Here is a 14,039-nt window from a genome sequence, read left to right as displayed (position 1 = left end):
TAATTTATTTGTCACCCTGGTAGCCAACAATGCTGATATATCATCAGTGGAAAAACTGGCCTACCTCAAGACCGCCCTTAATGGGGAACCACTTGGAATGGTGCAATCTCTGCCGATCTCTGAAGCGAATTACGAGGTCGCGTGGAAGCTTCTTGTTGGCCGCTACGAGAATAAGAGGCTAATTGTCTCAGTCCATGTAGAGGCCCTCTTGAAGGCCCCAATGGCTGCGTCTGACTCACCCAAGGCTCTGCGCAATTTGTTAACCATTGTAAACGAGAACCTCTTGGCCCTTAGGGCACTGGATGTCCCTGTAGACCAATGGGACTTGATTTTGCTCCCTATTTTGTGCAAGCGGTTAGACTCTGTCCTTCAAACACAGTGGGAGCTTACTCAAACTGATGCCCTTCCAACTGTAAAAAACCTTTTGTCCTTTATCGAAACCCATTGTCGGGCCCAGGAAACTGTGACAGCTTCTCGGTCACATGTTCCAGGTGCAGGACCTACACAGTCAAGGAACCAAATGCCAAGCTGGAGACAGGCTCGTCAATCTGTGAAAAGTTTGGTCAGCTCTCCACAATCATGTTGCGTTTGTAACAGTACCCATGTTGTTTTTAAGTGCCCTAAATTCATCAAGAGTAGTCCCAAGGACAGATATAAGATAGCTAAGGAGCACAAATTATGCCTGAATTGCTTGTCACCATCTCACGCATCCAAGGATTGTTCATCATCATCGTGTCGTTATTGTGGATCCAGGCATCATTCTCTGTTGCACTTCGAGCAACAGACAGCCATCAACCCTGGTCCGGGCAAGGATGCTTCAACCACACTCATTGAACCAAACCCTGCAACTGTTGCAGTTGCTGCCGCTCTACCAAGTGAAGCAAGAACAGTGTTATTATCAACAGCACAGGTACACGTGTTTGATTCAAGTGGAACTCCAATGGTCGTGAGGGCTCTGTTGGATACTGCCAGCCAAGCTAGCTTCGTCACAGAGAGCTGTCTGCAAAGATTGAGGCTTACTCGTAGAAGATCTCATCTACCAGTACAAGGTTTAGCTAACACTTCAGTGAATGTGGCCAAGTCATGCGCCTCCATTGTTATGGCACCAGTTGGTAGCACGAGCCCCCAGTTTGCAGTAGATGTATTTGTAATTTCGAGAATCACCTCCAATTTGCCAAGTGCCAAGCTGAGCGCCAGGGTCCGTGGTGCAGTGGCACATTTGAAACTTGCCGACCCTGCATTTGACACCCCTGGTCCTGTTGATCTGTTAATTGGTGCAGAGTTAGTTCCTAGACTCCTTACTGGGGCCAAAATTGACGGTTCACCCGTAGCTCTGGACTCTGTGCTTGGGTGGATACTGATGGGACAGGTGGACACACAAGTCCCATCATTGACTGCAACATCTTTGTGTATCTCTCTTCTCACTTCACACCCTCCTTTGGATGAGGTAGTAAAAAGGTTCTGGGAATTAGAGGAGTTTCCTGCGACAACACACAAGTCTCCTGAAGATGTCAAATGTGAGGAATGGTTCAGTAAAACTCATCTGAGGTCTGGAGATGGGCGTTACAGTGTATCACTGCCCTTTCGGCAACCTCTTCTGAAATTGGGTGCGTCAAGGCCGCAGGCTCTTAACAGATTTCTTCGTCTTGAAAATCGTCTCAAGTCTGATCCCAAATTGAAGGCCATGTATTCAGAGTTTATGAGTGATTATGTAGCTAGTGGTCACATGGAAGAAGTAACAGAGTCACAGATTCCTTCAGCGTCGTATTATATTCCCCATCACTGTGTGGTTAAACCTGAAAGTTCAACTACAAAACTGAGGGTGGTTTTTGATGCATCCGCCAAGAGCTCTTCAGGTGTTTCGCTGAACGATGCGCTCTTTACTGGCACCCGGCTTCAACGGGACATAGTTGACCTATTGTTGAGTTTTCGTCTGCATGTAGTAGTCTTCACTGGTGACATCAAACAGATGTACAGACAGATAGGTGTACACACTCGTCATCAGGATTATCAGCGCATTGTTTGGAGGTTTAATGATGCTGAACCTGTGAAGGATTATCGTCTCAAGACTGTAACCTATGGTGTCCCTGCAGCACCGTTTCTCGCATTACGTACACTTCAACAATTGGCACAGGATGAAACCGAGCACTTCCCAACTGCATCACAGGTCTTACTTACAGATGTCTACGTTGACGATGTTGTCACTGGATCTAATTCGGTTGATTCTGCCTTGGCCATTCAGAGGGAGCTTATAACACTCCTAGGAAAAGGAGGCTTCAAGCTGCGCAAATTTATGAGCAACCACCAAGCTCTTCTGGATTGGTTGCCAGTGGAGGATATTGAGATCCCACAACCATTTTCATTGGATTCGGACGATTGTGTCATTAAGGTCTTGGGTCTGCAATGGAATCCTGTGTCGGACACATATTCCTACAAGATACAGCCTAGTTCTGGCAATGCCACAAAAAGGACAATCCTGTCAAATCTGGCTAGGATTTTTGATCCTCTTGGGTGGCTCACCCCACTGAGTATGTTTGCAAAGCACCTGATCCAAGTCTTGTGGGCACGGAACCTGGGCTGGGATACTGAACCACCGGATGACATCCTAAGCAACTGGAAGAACTTCAACACTCAGCTGTCACAACTGTCATCAGTTACCATTCCCCGACTGATTCGAGGACAGGCAGGAGGTTCCTACCAGTTGCATGGATTTTCGGACAGCTCCGAAATTGGTTACGCAGCAGTTGTGTACTTGCGCATTGACAACCCTGATGGTACAGTTCTGGTACACTTGCTGATTGCCAAGTCGAAGGTAGCGCCACTCAAGGTTCAGTCGCTGCCTCGCTTAGAACTATGTGGGGCCCTTTTGTTGGCTCGCCTGCTTCACCATGTCATTGATGCCTATGGAGCGACACTGCACTTCAGTTCGGTTACTGCCTGGACTGATTCACAGGTAACTCTTGCCTGGATAAACTCTTCTCCACATGAGTTAAAGACCTTTGTGGCAAACCGGGTTAGTCACATTCAAGAGCTAACTCGTCCAGAATGGTGGAAGCATGTTCGTTCTGAACATAACCCGGCAGACTGTGGATCCCGTGGGCTTCTGCCAGCACAAATTGTATCTCATCCTCTGTGGTGGTCTGGCCCTTCATGGCTGAAGAAGGCTGAGGACCAGTGGCCTGAAGGTATTCCGTGCATTAAGGCTTCTGACGTAATCCTGCTTGAAAGGAAGGTAGTGGCATTGGGAACTTTTATCTCCCCTGGGGACTTGGACACATTATTGGAACGTTTCAGTCGGTTGACAAGGCTGTTGCGTGTTACTGCCTGCTTGTTCAGATTTATCAACAATTGTCGTCATCCACTGGAAGGACGGGCCATAGAAGAGCTGTCATCGAAGGATCTAAACACTGCCCTAGAGTTCTGGATACGTTATGTTCAGTCCATGTGTTATCGAAGTGATTTAATTGCCTTGAAGAAGGATCAAATCACCTCCCCACAACTTCGTAGATTGCTACCGTTCATTGACTCCAAGGGAGTGATTAGGGTGGGCGGCAGACTGTCTCATTCGGATCTGCCCTTTGAGCAGAAGCACCCAGCCCTTCTTCCTAAATCGAATCCCCTGACAAGACTGATCATAGGTCATTACCATGAAGTTAATCAACATCCGGGAATACAAGCACTCCAGGCCATTCTCAGGGAGAAGTTCTGGATTATGGGGGACAAGCGTGCAATCACCAACCTTGTGCACCGTTGTGTGCGTTGTTTTCGTGCATCTCCATCATCAGTTGCTCCGCTGATGGGAAACCTTCCAGCTATGCGGGTTCAGCAGGTAAAACCGTTCTCAAGGTCGGGGGTTGATTACGCTGGTCCATTCTTGATTAAGATGGCCCGTCTTCGCAAGGCTGCTGTGCTGAAAGCATATCTATGCGTGTTTGTCTGTTGCGCAACAAAGGCAGTACATATCGAGCTAGCCTCGGACTTATCGACAGATGTGTTTTTGGCTGCCTATAAACGTTTCATTGCACGTCGAGGACGTTCCTCGGACATCTACAGCGATTGTGGCACCAACTTTGTTGGGGCACGAAATCAGCTCTCCGAACTACAACAACTCCTCACGTCGTCTTCCCATCAAACAACAGTGGCTTCATCGCTCGCACATCTTGGTGTGACTTGGCATTTCAACCCGCCAGCTGCTCCTCACTTTGGGGGTTTATGGGAAGCGGGTGTCAAGTCGTTCAAGTCCCATTTGAGGAGGGTGATAGGAGAGCAGATCCTAACGTACGAGGAGTTAAACACAGTATTGGCTCAGGTTGAAGCAGTGTTGAACTCAAGGCCGTTGTGTCCCCTCAGTGCGGATCCCAAGGACTTCACTCCTCTGACCCCAGGCCATTTCCTGACGCTGGAACCGTTAGTGACAATACCCGAACCAGATTTACGTCAGGTAAAAATGAACTGTTTGCATCGCTGGCAGCTTGTATCCCGACTACATCAAGATTTCTGGCATCGCTGGCATCGGGATTACCTGCACACGCTGCAACAACGTAGCAAATGGCAGAAAAGGGCGTCAGGTCTTGCCCCCAACCAGATGGTGCTGGTCAAGGAAGACAGGCTTCCACCTCTGCAATGGCCGCTGGGGCGCATTGTTGATCTTCATCATGGAACGGACGGCGTGGCACGAGTGGCCACTGTACGCACTGTCACAGGCACTGTCAAACGGCCAGCAGTGAAATTATGCCCGCTCCCCTGTGACTGTTGAAATCGGTGATTTCAAGGTGGGCGGTATGTTATGTATATTGTATAGTTTCCGTGTAAATAGACCTTGGACATTATAAACATTGTTGGCATTGGTCAACACACTTGAGTTTTGAATCTCGCGCGCCGCGCTGCTGGCGATAGTGGCGCTGCTACTTGGCTGCTGTGAGTTGGCTGCCCTGCTTCCTCCGGAAGTCAGTTGTTCTACAAAGGCATGGTCGTAAGTGGTGCTATCGGGTACTCTTGCTATCTGGCGACATCGGTCGCCAAATTAAATAGTTTTTGTGCAATTCGCTGTTTTATAGTCCATTAATGAACAGACTCAATTCGTTGCTGCAACATAACATAGCATGTTATGCGGTATCACAAGTAAAATATAAAAATGAATCAGGGCCCGCCCATCTTCCTACCCAAGGGCGATTTGCCTTTGTGTTTATCGGACAATGTGTTCCTTGGCACACTATTTTTTTCCGCTGCACATTTTATACTCATACCATTCGTTACATCTTTAAGAGCAGCTTCCATGGCTGACTCTTCATACAACAGTATTTTCCGTTTTGGCATTTTGCCCTGTAATTAAAGAACGAGACACATTACAATGTTTAGTTTACTTATTAATATCAAAATATATATCGAATGACCCCTAAATTAATGTAAACAACAATGCCTACACAATTTTTGCAATCAATAAAGTAAAGTAATTTCCGACCCAGAAGTCGTCATACACATGCATCGGAAGTCGTCATAGGTGACGACTACTGGATCTGATCATAATAACGTACTTTGTCTATTAACAACAAAGAACCAATATTATTTAAGAACTTTAGGGTGTAACTTAGCACAACTTTAAATAAAATATTAAATGTACCAGTGCTCGTCAGGTATGACGAACACTAGCAATACAAGGTTTTTATTGATCCGGTTTTCGTCACCCTAACTAAATCATACAAAGAAAACGAATTTTTTTAAATAAACACTTTCACCTCTTCAAGAACATTTAACTAACACATTCAGCACAAAACATCACGAATAAACATGAAAAATTACAGTATTAGAAGTAAAAATGTGCACTAACGTCCTTAGTGTTTTAGTATAGGAATTCCCCTATTTATCTTCACTGCTCTACGAACTTTTGATGCACGGACTTTTTTTGATTGAAAATAGTGTTTGTTCCGAAAACTATTGTGGTAATTTCAGCTAGAACGTCGACTAAATTTTTGTCAATATTTAAGTTGGCGATATATTGAGCTACTTCTCTATTATTTACATTTGAAGTTGCTAGTGACGACCATTGGAGCAGTGACGAGTACTGGGGCACTTACCTTAGTGTAAATATATCAACAATTTGTTTTATATCATGTAAACGATTTAATAATTCTATATGTTTCTGTTGAAAGTTAATTTGTGGTAAGTTCAAATTAAGTAAAAATTATGTATTAAGCCAGGATTGAAAGCACTCGGTGAGCGTGGACCACTGAGTGTTGGTGAAACATTACTACATCAGAGACTAACGTTTATATCCAATTTAATGCCCTGAAAGAATTCCAAACAGATATTTACTATTCAATAGTCTTGGGATCCCGAGAGTTAATTTAAATTAATTAGTTTAGTTATTCTAATAATTATAGAACAAGAGATTCAGATTTGGATTTAAATTATGCCGCTGGTAAGTCTTTCAGGCGGAAATCAATGTTTTATAAAAAAAATAATGTTCGTGAAATTCAACAAACGGGAAACGTTCCAAATCGACGACTGTACGGGGACTGGAAAAACAACCGACCTCAGTGACAGTTATAGCCTCTACAGACGTATTGACTTCCTCGATGACCAGGACTCTGCGACGATCCGCGTGTAGCTGGCTCTCCTGCTCTGGATAGCTGGTAGGTCGTTGACTCAGTCCTCCTCTCGTACCGGACTGCTGGGCTGTTCTACTGCTCGGCTCGTGAGCCGCCTCCTTCTTAGTTTGCGCCGTCGAGTCGGTCCTTCTCGCGGACCGGGCTGCTGGGTTGTCCTCCTGCTAGGCTCCCGAGACGTCTTCTTATTAGCTCGTGTCGTCAAAACTGCAGCGCCTTTCCTATTTTAACGTGGTTCAGTCGTCGTCGATTGAATAATTGAATTGTCTCTCTCTCAAATCCTCAAGATATTTTAACCGTTCTTCTTTGCGTCGATTAAGGTAACATAATTAGGCAGATCTTCGTTCTAGTATAAAAGTTTTGTTGCATGTTCTTCCGTGAATTTTAGTGTTGAAATCTTCGACGATAATTAACAATTCTTATCAAAACACAATATTTTCAATAAATTTACTTAATTCTTGGTATATATCGATAAATAAATCTTACCGTTACTAAAACAGCTCTTCGATATCTCTTTTAAGTATTAATTCAAATCATACGAAGTTTCCAGTTTGCTGCTAAAATTACGGACGCATATTATCAATGACCGAAAAATGGAACAAACCGAATATTCTAAAAGAATATTTTTACTTGTCCTTGTTTGTAACACGCGATTCTACAATTTTTCTTTAAACAAAAAAAAAATCAATGCTTTAACGCAAGCAAAATATAATCAAAAAGAATCTCCTATTCTTTACAAATATAGTAATAAACAACAAAATTATTACCTTTTTAAAAAAACCAAAGATAAGCATACTTCCAGAGACAAAATAAAGTTTTAGCTTATTTAAAATTTGTAAAGATTTGCATATCATAAATCAAACAATTTTTTGTTTCGACTTCTGCAACCACCAAAATTGATCAATATAAATATTTCTATAAAGTACAAACGTTGACTTTATAATGTTTAGAGGTACTCAAATTTCGTTAATGACGAAATCGCGAAATTTTACAAACAATTTTGGAACTACATTCTAAGCACTTACAAATGTGTTTCCAAACGCTTATTTGGATTTTACATCATTTCGTTTTCACAAAATAACTGGTGATTAGTGGTGCACCGATGCGGATACCGATGAATCGTAAACGGCGATTATGGGTACTTACCGATTAATCGTAATCGGCGATTATCTTAACGATTACTTTGCCGATTATTTACGTCCCGGTGTAATTCAGTAGGTTTTTACCGTGTAATATTTTGTTACACATTTTAGGATGAATTACGGTAATATTTGTATATATTACAACATTCATCTAACTCCGTCATCATATTTTGTTAAGTTTAATAAATCTCATTGCCTCGAACAATAAAAAAGACATTTTTCCTATACGTTTATTTACGTTTCGTCTTTTGTTTAGTGGCCTTGTACATTACCTATAGCCAGAGACGTAAAATAGATGGCACGAAATTAAAATACCACAAACAGTTGCAGTGGATTCTATGACAATCGATCTTTTCGAGTCGTAGTAGCGGTTTAAAATCGTGGTCCCGATAGTTTTTATCACTGCGTTTTACAAACTCGTTATGGGCGTCTTTGGTAACATTATCCATTTGTTATTTGTATGACGTGAAAAGTGAAAAAGTATTTATAATTTTATATATTAAGTCAACATAAATAAAATCACATGTGCTAGAATTGGTTTTTAGTCATTTTTATATCATTATAGTGAGATGGCGAGTAGGGAGAAAAAAAGTGAAGTGTGGAAACATTTTTCTATAAACTCAAGTGAACAAAATAAAGCAGCATGTTTACATTGTTAAACGGTAATTTCTTGATGCAACCTTATGTGATAGTCAATAATAATAATAGTTATCCGCAACAAAAACTTACCCATTGTAAATTACAATTATTAGACTGTAGTTCAAGTTGTTAACAATAACAAATATAAATAGAAGTTAATTTAATTTACACTTTGCAGTTACTTAATAGTGTATTTTATATATTTTTATACTGTTATTATAACTGTATTCTCGATTTTACCTAATCTTGTTATTAAATTCACATGGGAATAAAAATTTTTGTGTGCATTATTACACTTAAAAAAATTTGTTCATTATAATCCGTAACTGAATCGGTATCTGCCGATTATTGCTCTCATAATCGGTAATCGAATCGGTAATCGGTAAAGTCATATCGGTGCACCACTACTGGCGATGCCGCGAAATTCATTACTATTTGCGATATTCTTGTTATTACACGAAATATCCGCGAAATGTCAGAATTTTAACGCGATATGAATATTAAGTTTCACAATAATACTTTTGCCGCAAAACGTATTCGTTTAGTAAACCAAAACATCGTAAGCCATCTTTATTATGAGATGCGTCATAGATAAGTTGAAGCAAAATAAATACCAAACACTCGGCCTGAAAGCGGCAACCATTTATCAGCGTTCCTAGCAGGATGTGGATGAAGTTAGCCGTTTGGCCATATTCGTTTCTGTTGCAGAGATACTTATCTCTGTTCCATTGTATTGCTTGTAAATAATAAAAGAGAGGTTATGGGATTTTAATATCGCAATACACCGGTCATGTGAAATGACCAAATGAGGTTTGAAATGATCCTACGTTCCATGTAAATAGGTAAATGTGAACGAAAATAGATACATTAGAACCCCAATTTTGCGAACACTGATTTAACGAAAACAGCGATTTAACGTAAAGGTTTTCAGGAACCATTAAAACACCAATTTATTAAAATAATAATATATATTTCCAAAAAATGAAAGTAAATTGTAATGGAATATTATTAAAAAATACACTCTGTGGTGTCAGTAATAGAATGGAGGTACTATATATTAATATGTGCCTTTGCATCATCTGTCCAAATACAAAAAAATTTAAAAAAAAATTGTTCAAATTGCTTAAAAACTGCAGGCGCTGTAACTGAATTGCGTAGGTGCGTGCCATTGCGCGCGCCTGGATAGATAGACTGTCCGCGACACATGACGTCATGAAGGGTTTCTTTGTCCGCATCCCCCTCCCCCTTCCTCATCCCTGGCTTGACTCACCACGTTATCTTCCAAATACGCCCGCATAGTAACAGTGCTAGCCAATAATCACACGTTTCCAAATATTCCCTTTCCCATCCTCCAGGTTTTTTCAACTTGGACCACGTCACACCAATACGCCATTATCATTCTATAGAGGTGTAAAAGTAACGAAAAAAAGCGTACCCGTATATATTCGTTACTATAACAATTAGTACTCGTTACTATCTTATCACGTTACATTACTCGTTACTTCTGATACAGCATAACATGCTATGTTATGTTGCAGCAACGAATCGAGTCGTATTGCGTACACGTACAGTATGACGTCGCGTAAATAATAATAAATAGAATATAAACAATTAACAATATTTGATAATTAATAGTTTTTGTTAACAAAAAAACAATTAAATCATATTAGAGTGGCTTTTTTATATTCTCTTTTAAGATAAGAACAAAAAAACGTGAAAATACGCGATAATAAAAAAAACATACATATTTCTAATTTGTAAACAATACTTTATTACGTTGTTTCTGTTCCAATCTCAAACTTTGTCTACACTCACAATTCCTTTAATAAACAAACATCGTTCTTTGAAACGCAAATTCATTGAATATACGCGCGCATACGTAAAACATACAAAAAATGCGAGTAACGAGATGCAGCCGTGTGTAACGTTTCGTTACTCGTTACTAGATGGCGCACCCGTTACTCAGTACCGAATACATACGGTTTGCTACAGCTCTATTCTCAGTAAGAGCTTTGTGCGCTGTGTTTAATTTTTGGAATACGTATTTTATAAGTGTTGCACAGCTCAGAGAACAGAGAAAGCCAGCCGGCGGCTACGCCGCGCCGTAACAGCAGCTGACCAAGTACAATGACCTTTCTCCGCGTACGGCACGCTATTGACGGTAAATTTCCATCAATTTTTTTTTTTAATTTTTTACTGTGACGCAATGTGTATGTAGCTCGTATTTGTTATAAACGCTGCAGGTTGCAACTGTATTTTAATAAACTTTAACATATTTCTTACACTCTTCATATTTTTAAACTTTTTTTTTAGTTTATGCCTCATTTTTCACGGTTTCTGAAAATCTGTATGTACGAACCGGGGGCCGTACGAGCGAGATCAAAAACGTTGAAGATGGAAAGTTGACAAAGTCTGAGATAGCACGGCAGCACAAGATATCAGCGTCGACCCTGTCTACGATATGGAAATGTAGGGACTCGATTATGAGTGCGGGGGTCATTGAAAATCGGTAAATTGGATTTAACGAAACATTGATTTAGAGTAAACATTTTCGGTAACCGTAGCACTTCGTTAAATCGGAGTTTTACTGTAGTTGCGGTTTGTTTTGTTTGAAGTTTACTTGATTTACTTGATACTTCACAATGTCTAAGGTCGTATCAGTGTTTGAACGAGCTAAAGAATACAAGCATGAAGGATTCATTGTTTTTAATAAAGAAAAGCAGATAATGATGTGTAAATTTTTCAATACGGTAGTAGATTGGAAAAGGAAAGATACTTGTGATAAACACAGCAATCAGCGAGCATCTCATTTAGAGAAGAAAAAAAGTCAAACATCACCATCAGGTTGTGGAGTCAAAAGGCAAGTGACACTCGAGGATAATATTGTTCTCCATAAACAAGCAAAGGAAATTAAAGTCAAATTTGCAAGCGATACAGTGTGTGCATTTGTTTCTGCAAATATTCCCCTAGAGAAGCTAGAACACCCAGCTATGAGGGAATGGTTAAATGAATACATGAAAGGTTAGTCAAGGAAATGTTTTACGGTTCTAACGTCCTAATAAACACAATTTGATGGGAAAGAGGCCGGAAAATGTGTAGTAAAACAAAATTATAGTAAATTTTAAAAAAAACTTTTGAGCCTGAAATTTTACATGTAATTGTAATTAACTAATTTTTTAGGGAACCCTTTCTTACATGTTTACCAAACTATTTGGCCAAAGTGGCCAATTATCCTGACAGGAAAAAATTAATTCTGTAAAGTTTTGTGCAGGAACATAGCATAGGCCTATTTAATACTCAAAATGTTTAAATACATAAACACAGACTGTAAAATTCTAGACACTATTTGTGATGTAAAATTTAAGTACCTAATGTGTATATAATCTACTAGATAACATTTCCACTTCTGTAAAGCTTACGCAGGAATCTAGTGATTTCTGTATCAAGTATCATGTACCTACAGCTTTGGTTTGTATCATGAAATTAAATAATTAGTAGAACAAATGCACTCAAAAAAAATTTTTTTTTTTACCGAAATATACCACCAAAATACTTTTTTTTTTACCGAAATCCTATAGTTTATTTACCGAAATCAGGCAGTTTTATTTACCATTTTTCAAGGACTCTAGTTATGTTGCTTTCCGTATAGAGCGAGCACACACAGCCGAATATTGATATCTTGCCGAGTGCTTACAATGCGCACTCTCTGTCGCATGCCGAGTCAACTACATCTGATGGCCCATTCTCTTTCGTGGTGTGTGTACTTACTACGGCATTAGTTACGCGTTCGTTCGGCTTGCATTTGGATCACAGATTTTGTTTTTCTATTTAAAGTTGAAAGGTTTTTTGTTGCATGATTTATTAATTTAAATTGTTTGGTGTGCTCTTTTATTCTTAACGTTTTAAATAAACATACTTTCCATGAATTGGTTTTATTTTTATGAATAACTTTTATCTAACAAAAAAAAAATTTTTCCGCATAATCGTCACACCTCTGCTTTAAAACTTGATTTTAGAGTAAAATGTTTGTGACGATTATGCGAGAAAACATGGTACATATACCAAACTAAACTACGTATGACCACTTGGAACACTACATATTTTTGATTAACTAAATATTTTAACAACAATTTATTAATTGGTGACTGGTTACAGTGTATAATGTTATTTTTATAATTGTAATGAATTTCAGGCAAAGAAGAATGATCCGTTGCTGAATGTTGACCTGGCTGATAGAGAGTGAAGCAACTAACTGCTTCTGTTCTGCAGGAAGTATTGTACAGCCAAAAATTTGTATTGTGTACATAATTTATATTAAAACACCATTTCTAACCACTTCTTCTCCCTGTAGTTATACAGTGAACAGAGTGAACTAATGGGGATTCATTTCCTAATATTTGTAACAAAATCTCATGAGTTCATTACAAGATCCAGACAGCCTTCAGGCCTCAATATGAAATTAATTTTTTTTTTTTACTTGCATTGCATATCAATATATTTAAATGTCATACTGCCAAGTCAAACATCTCGTCACCCGGCCCCTGGGTTCACCGTTCGTGCCCTGTGTTCTGTGAGCCGACAACTTGCAGTGCAGGGCCTCTTCAGGTCGCAAACGTGTGTACCAGATGCCACGTTGACCTTGCTCCATGCTCCATGCAAGCTAAGACGCCACAGAGAACGGACTGTAGTTGACTCGCCCGCACCTCGGTGGCAGCATCGCAGCTACCAGACGGGAGATTGCAGTCCACTTTGAGGCAAGAGTGCCAACTGAGATGAAGTGTGACAGTTGCGTGATTTTGGATCTCAGTTCAGAAATAGAATCAGTAATTGTGTTTTTCTAGCGAATAATAAAATGATTTGGTTGACTGCATATGTAAGACAAAGAGAATTTTTAGGTGATTTCCACACACTAGTGAGGGATCTAAGTGATGAGCAGTTAAAAACTATTAGAGGCTAAGCTGATCCTGTTTGAAGATGATGCTGACACAACACACATGAGTACAAACTGGTGAAAACCAATTGTTTTTCAAGAAAAACCTCTGTGTTTGTTTAAGGTAAGAAATCAACTATATACGTATGTACATGACAAAATTTTACTTAAAGATTTTCCATTATATGTAGACTGTCAGTATACATTTCTGATGTGTCATCTCTGTTGGACAGGTACACGGCTACCGGGAATTTGTTCAGATCACTGGAATATAGCTACTATCAACTCAGATATTGTCAGTGAAGTGTGAGATTCAATTTAGCTTTGTTTGCAACCAACTGAAATGTCTTAGTAGCTGCAGGGTTCAAGAAGTAGTGGAACTTGATGACTGTTGATGTGTTGGATGGCATGTATTGCAACTATATAAGAAAACATTTTGTATTGTATTAGCATTAGTAGATGCCAACTATGCATTTACCGAGATGGATTTTGGTGCTTGCTAAAGGACACTTAAGTGATGGTGGAATATTCTCCAGTAGCTTTATAGAAGAGCGGTTAAAGACAGAACAGAATATACCTCTCAACGAATCATTACCTTATGTAGCAGTTGCAGATGAGGCATTTCCTCTGTTAAAACATGTTATGCATTCTTACTTTGAACTTTTTAAAAATTTTAGCATTTAATTTTTTTTTTTGCAATAGTCAAACATATTTCAATAAAGC

General features: G+C 39.7%; 1 protein-coding gene across 1 annotated transcript in view; it reads left to right on the top strand.

The window, feature by feature from the left end:
* The window catches only part of LOC134530084 (probable ATP-dependent RNA helicase DDX56), a 38,612-nt gene extending 25,891 nt beyond the window's left edge, over positions 1-12,721 (top strand). The window contains exon 11 of the mRNA XM_063364667.1: positions 12,579-12,721. Coding sequence (XP_063220737.1) covers positions 12,579-12,629 — 51 coding nt within the window. The 3' untranslated portion in view covers positions 12,630-12,721. The remainder of the gene's footprint in view (positions 1-12,578) is intronic.
* Positions 12,722-14,039: the final 1,318 nt, after the last annotated feature.

The sequence above is a fragment of the Bacillus rossius genome, chromosome 3, assembly GCF_032445375.1.
Source record: "Bacillus rossius redtenbacheri isolate Brsri chromosome 3, Brsri_v3, whole genome shotgun sequence".
Taxonomy (NCBI): Eukaryota; Metazoa; Arthropoda; class Insecta; order Phasmatodea; family Bacillidae; genus Bacillus; species Bacillus rossius.
Note: the sequence above shows the minus strand (reverse complement) of the source record. Positions and strands in the feature narration are given on the sequence as shown.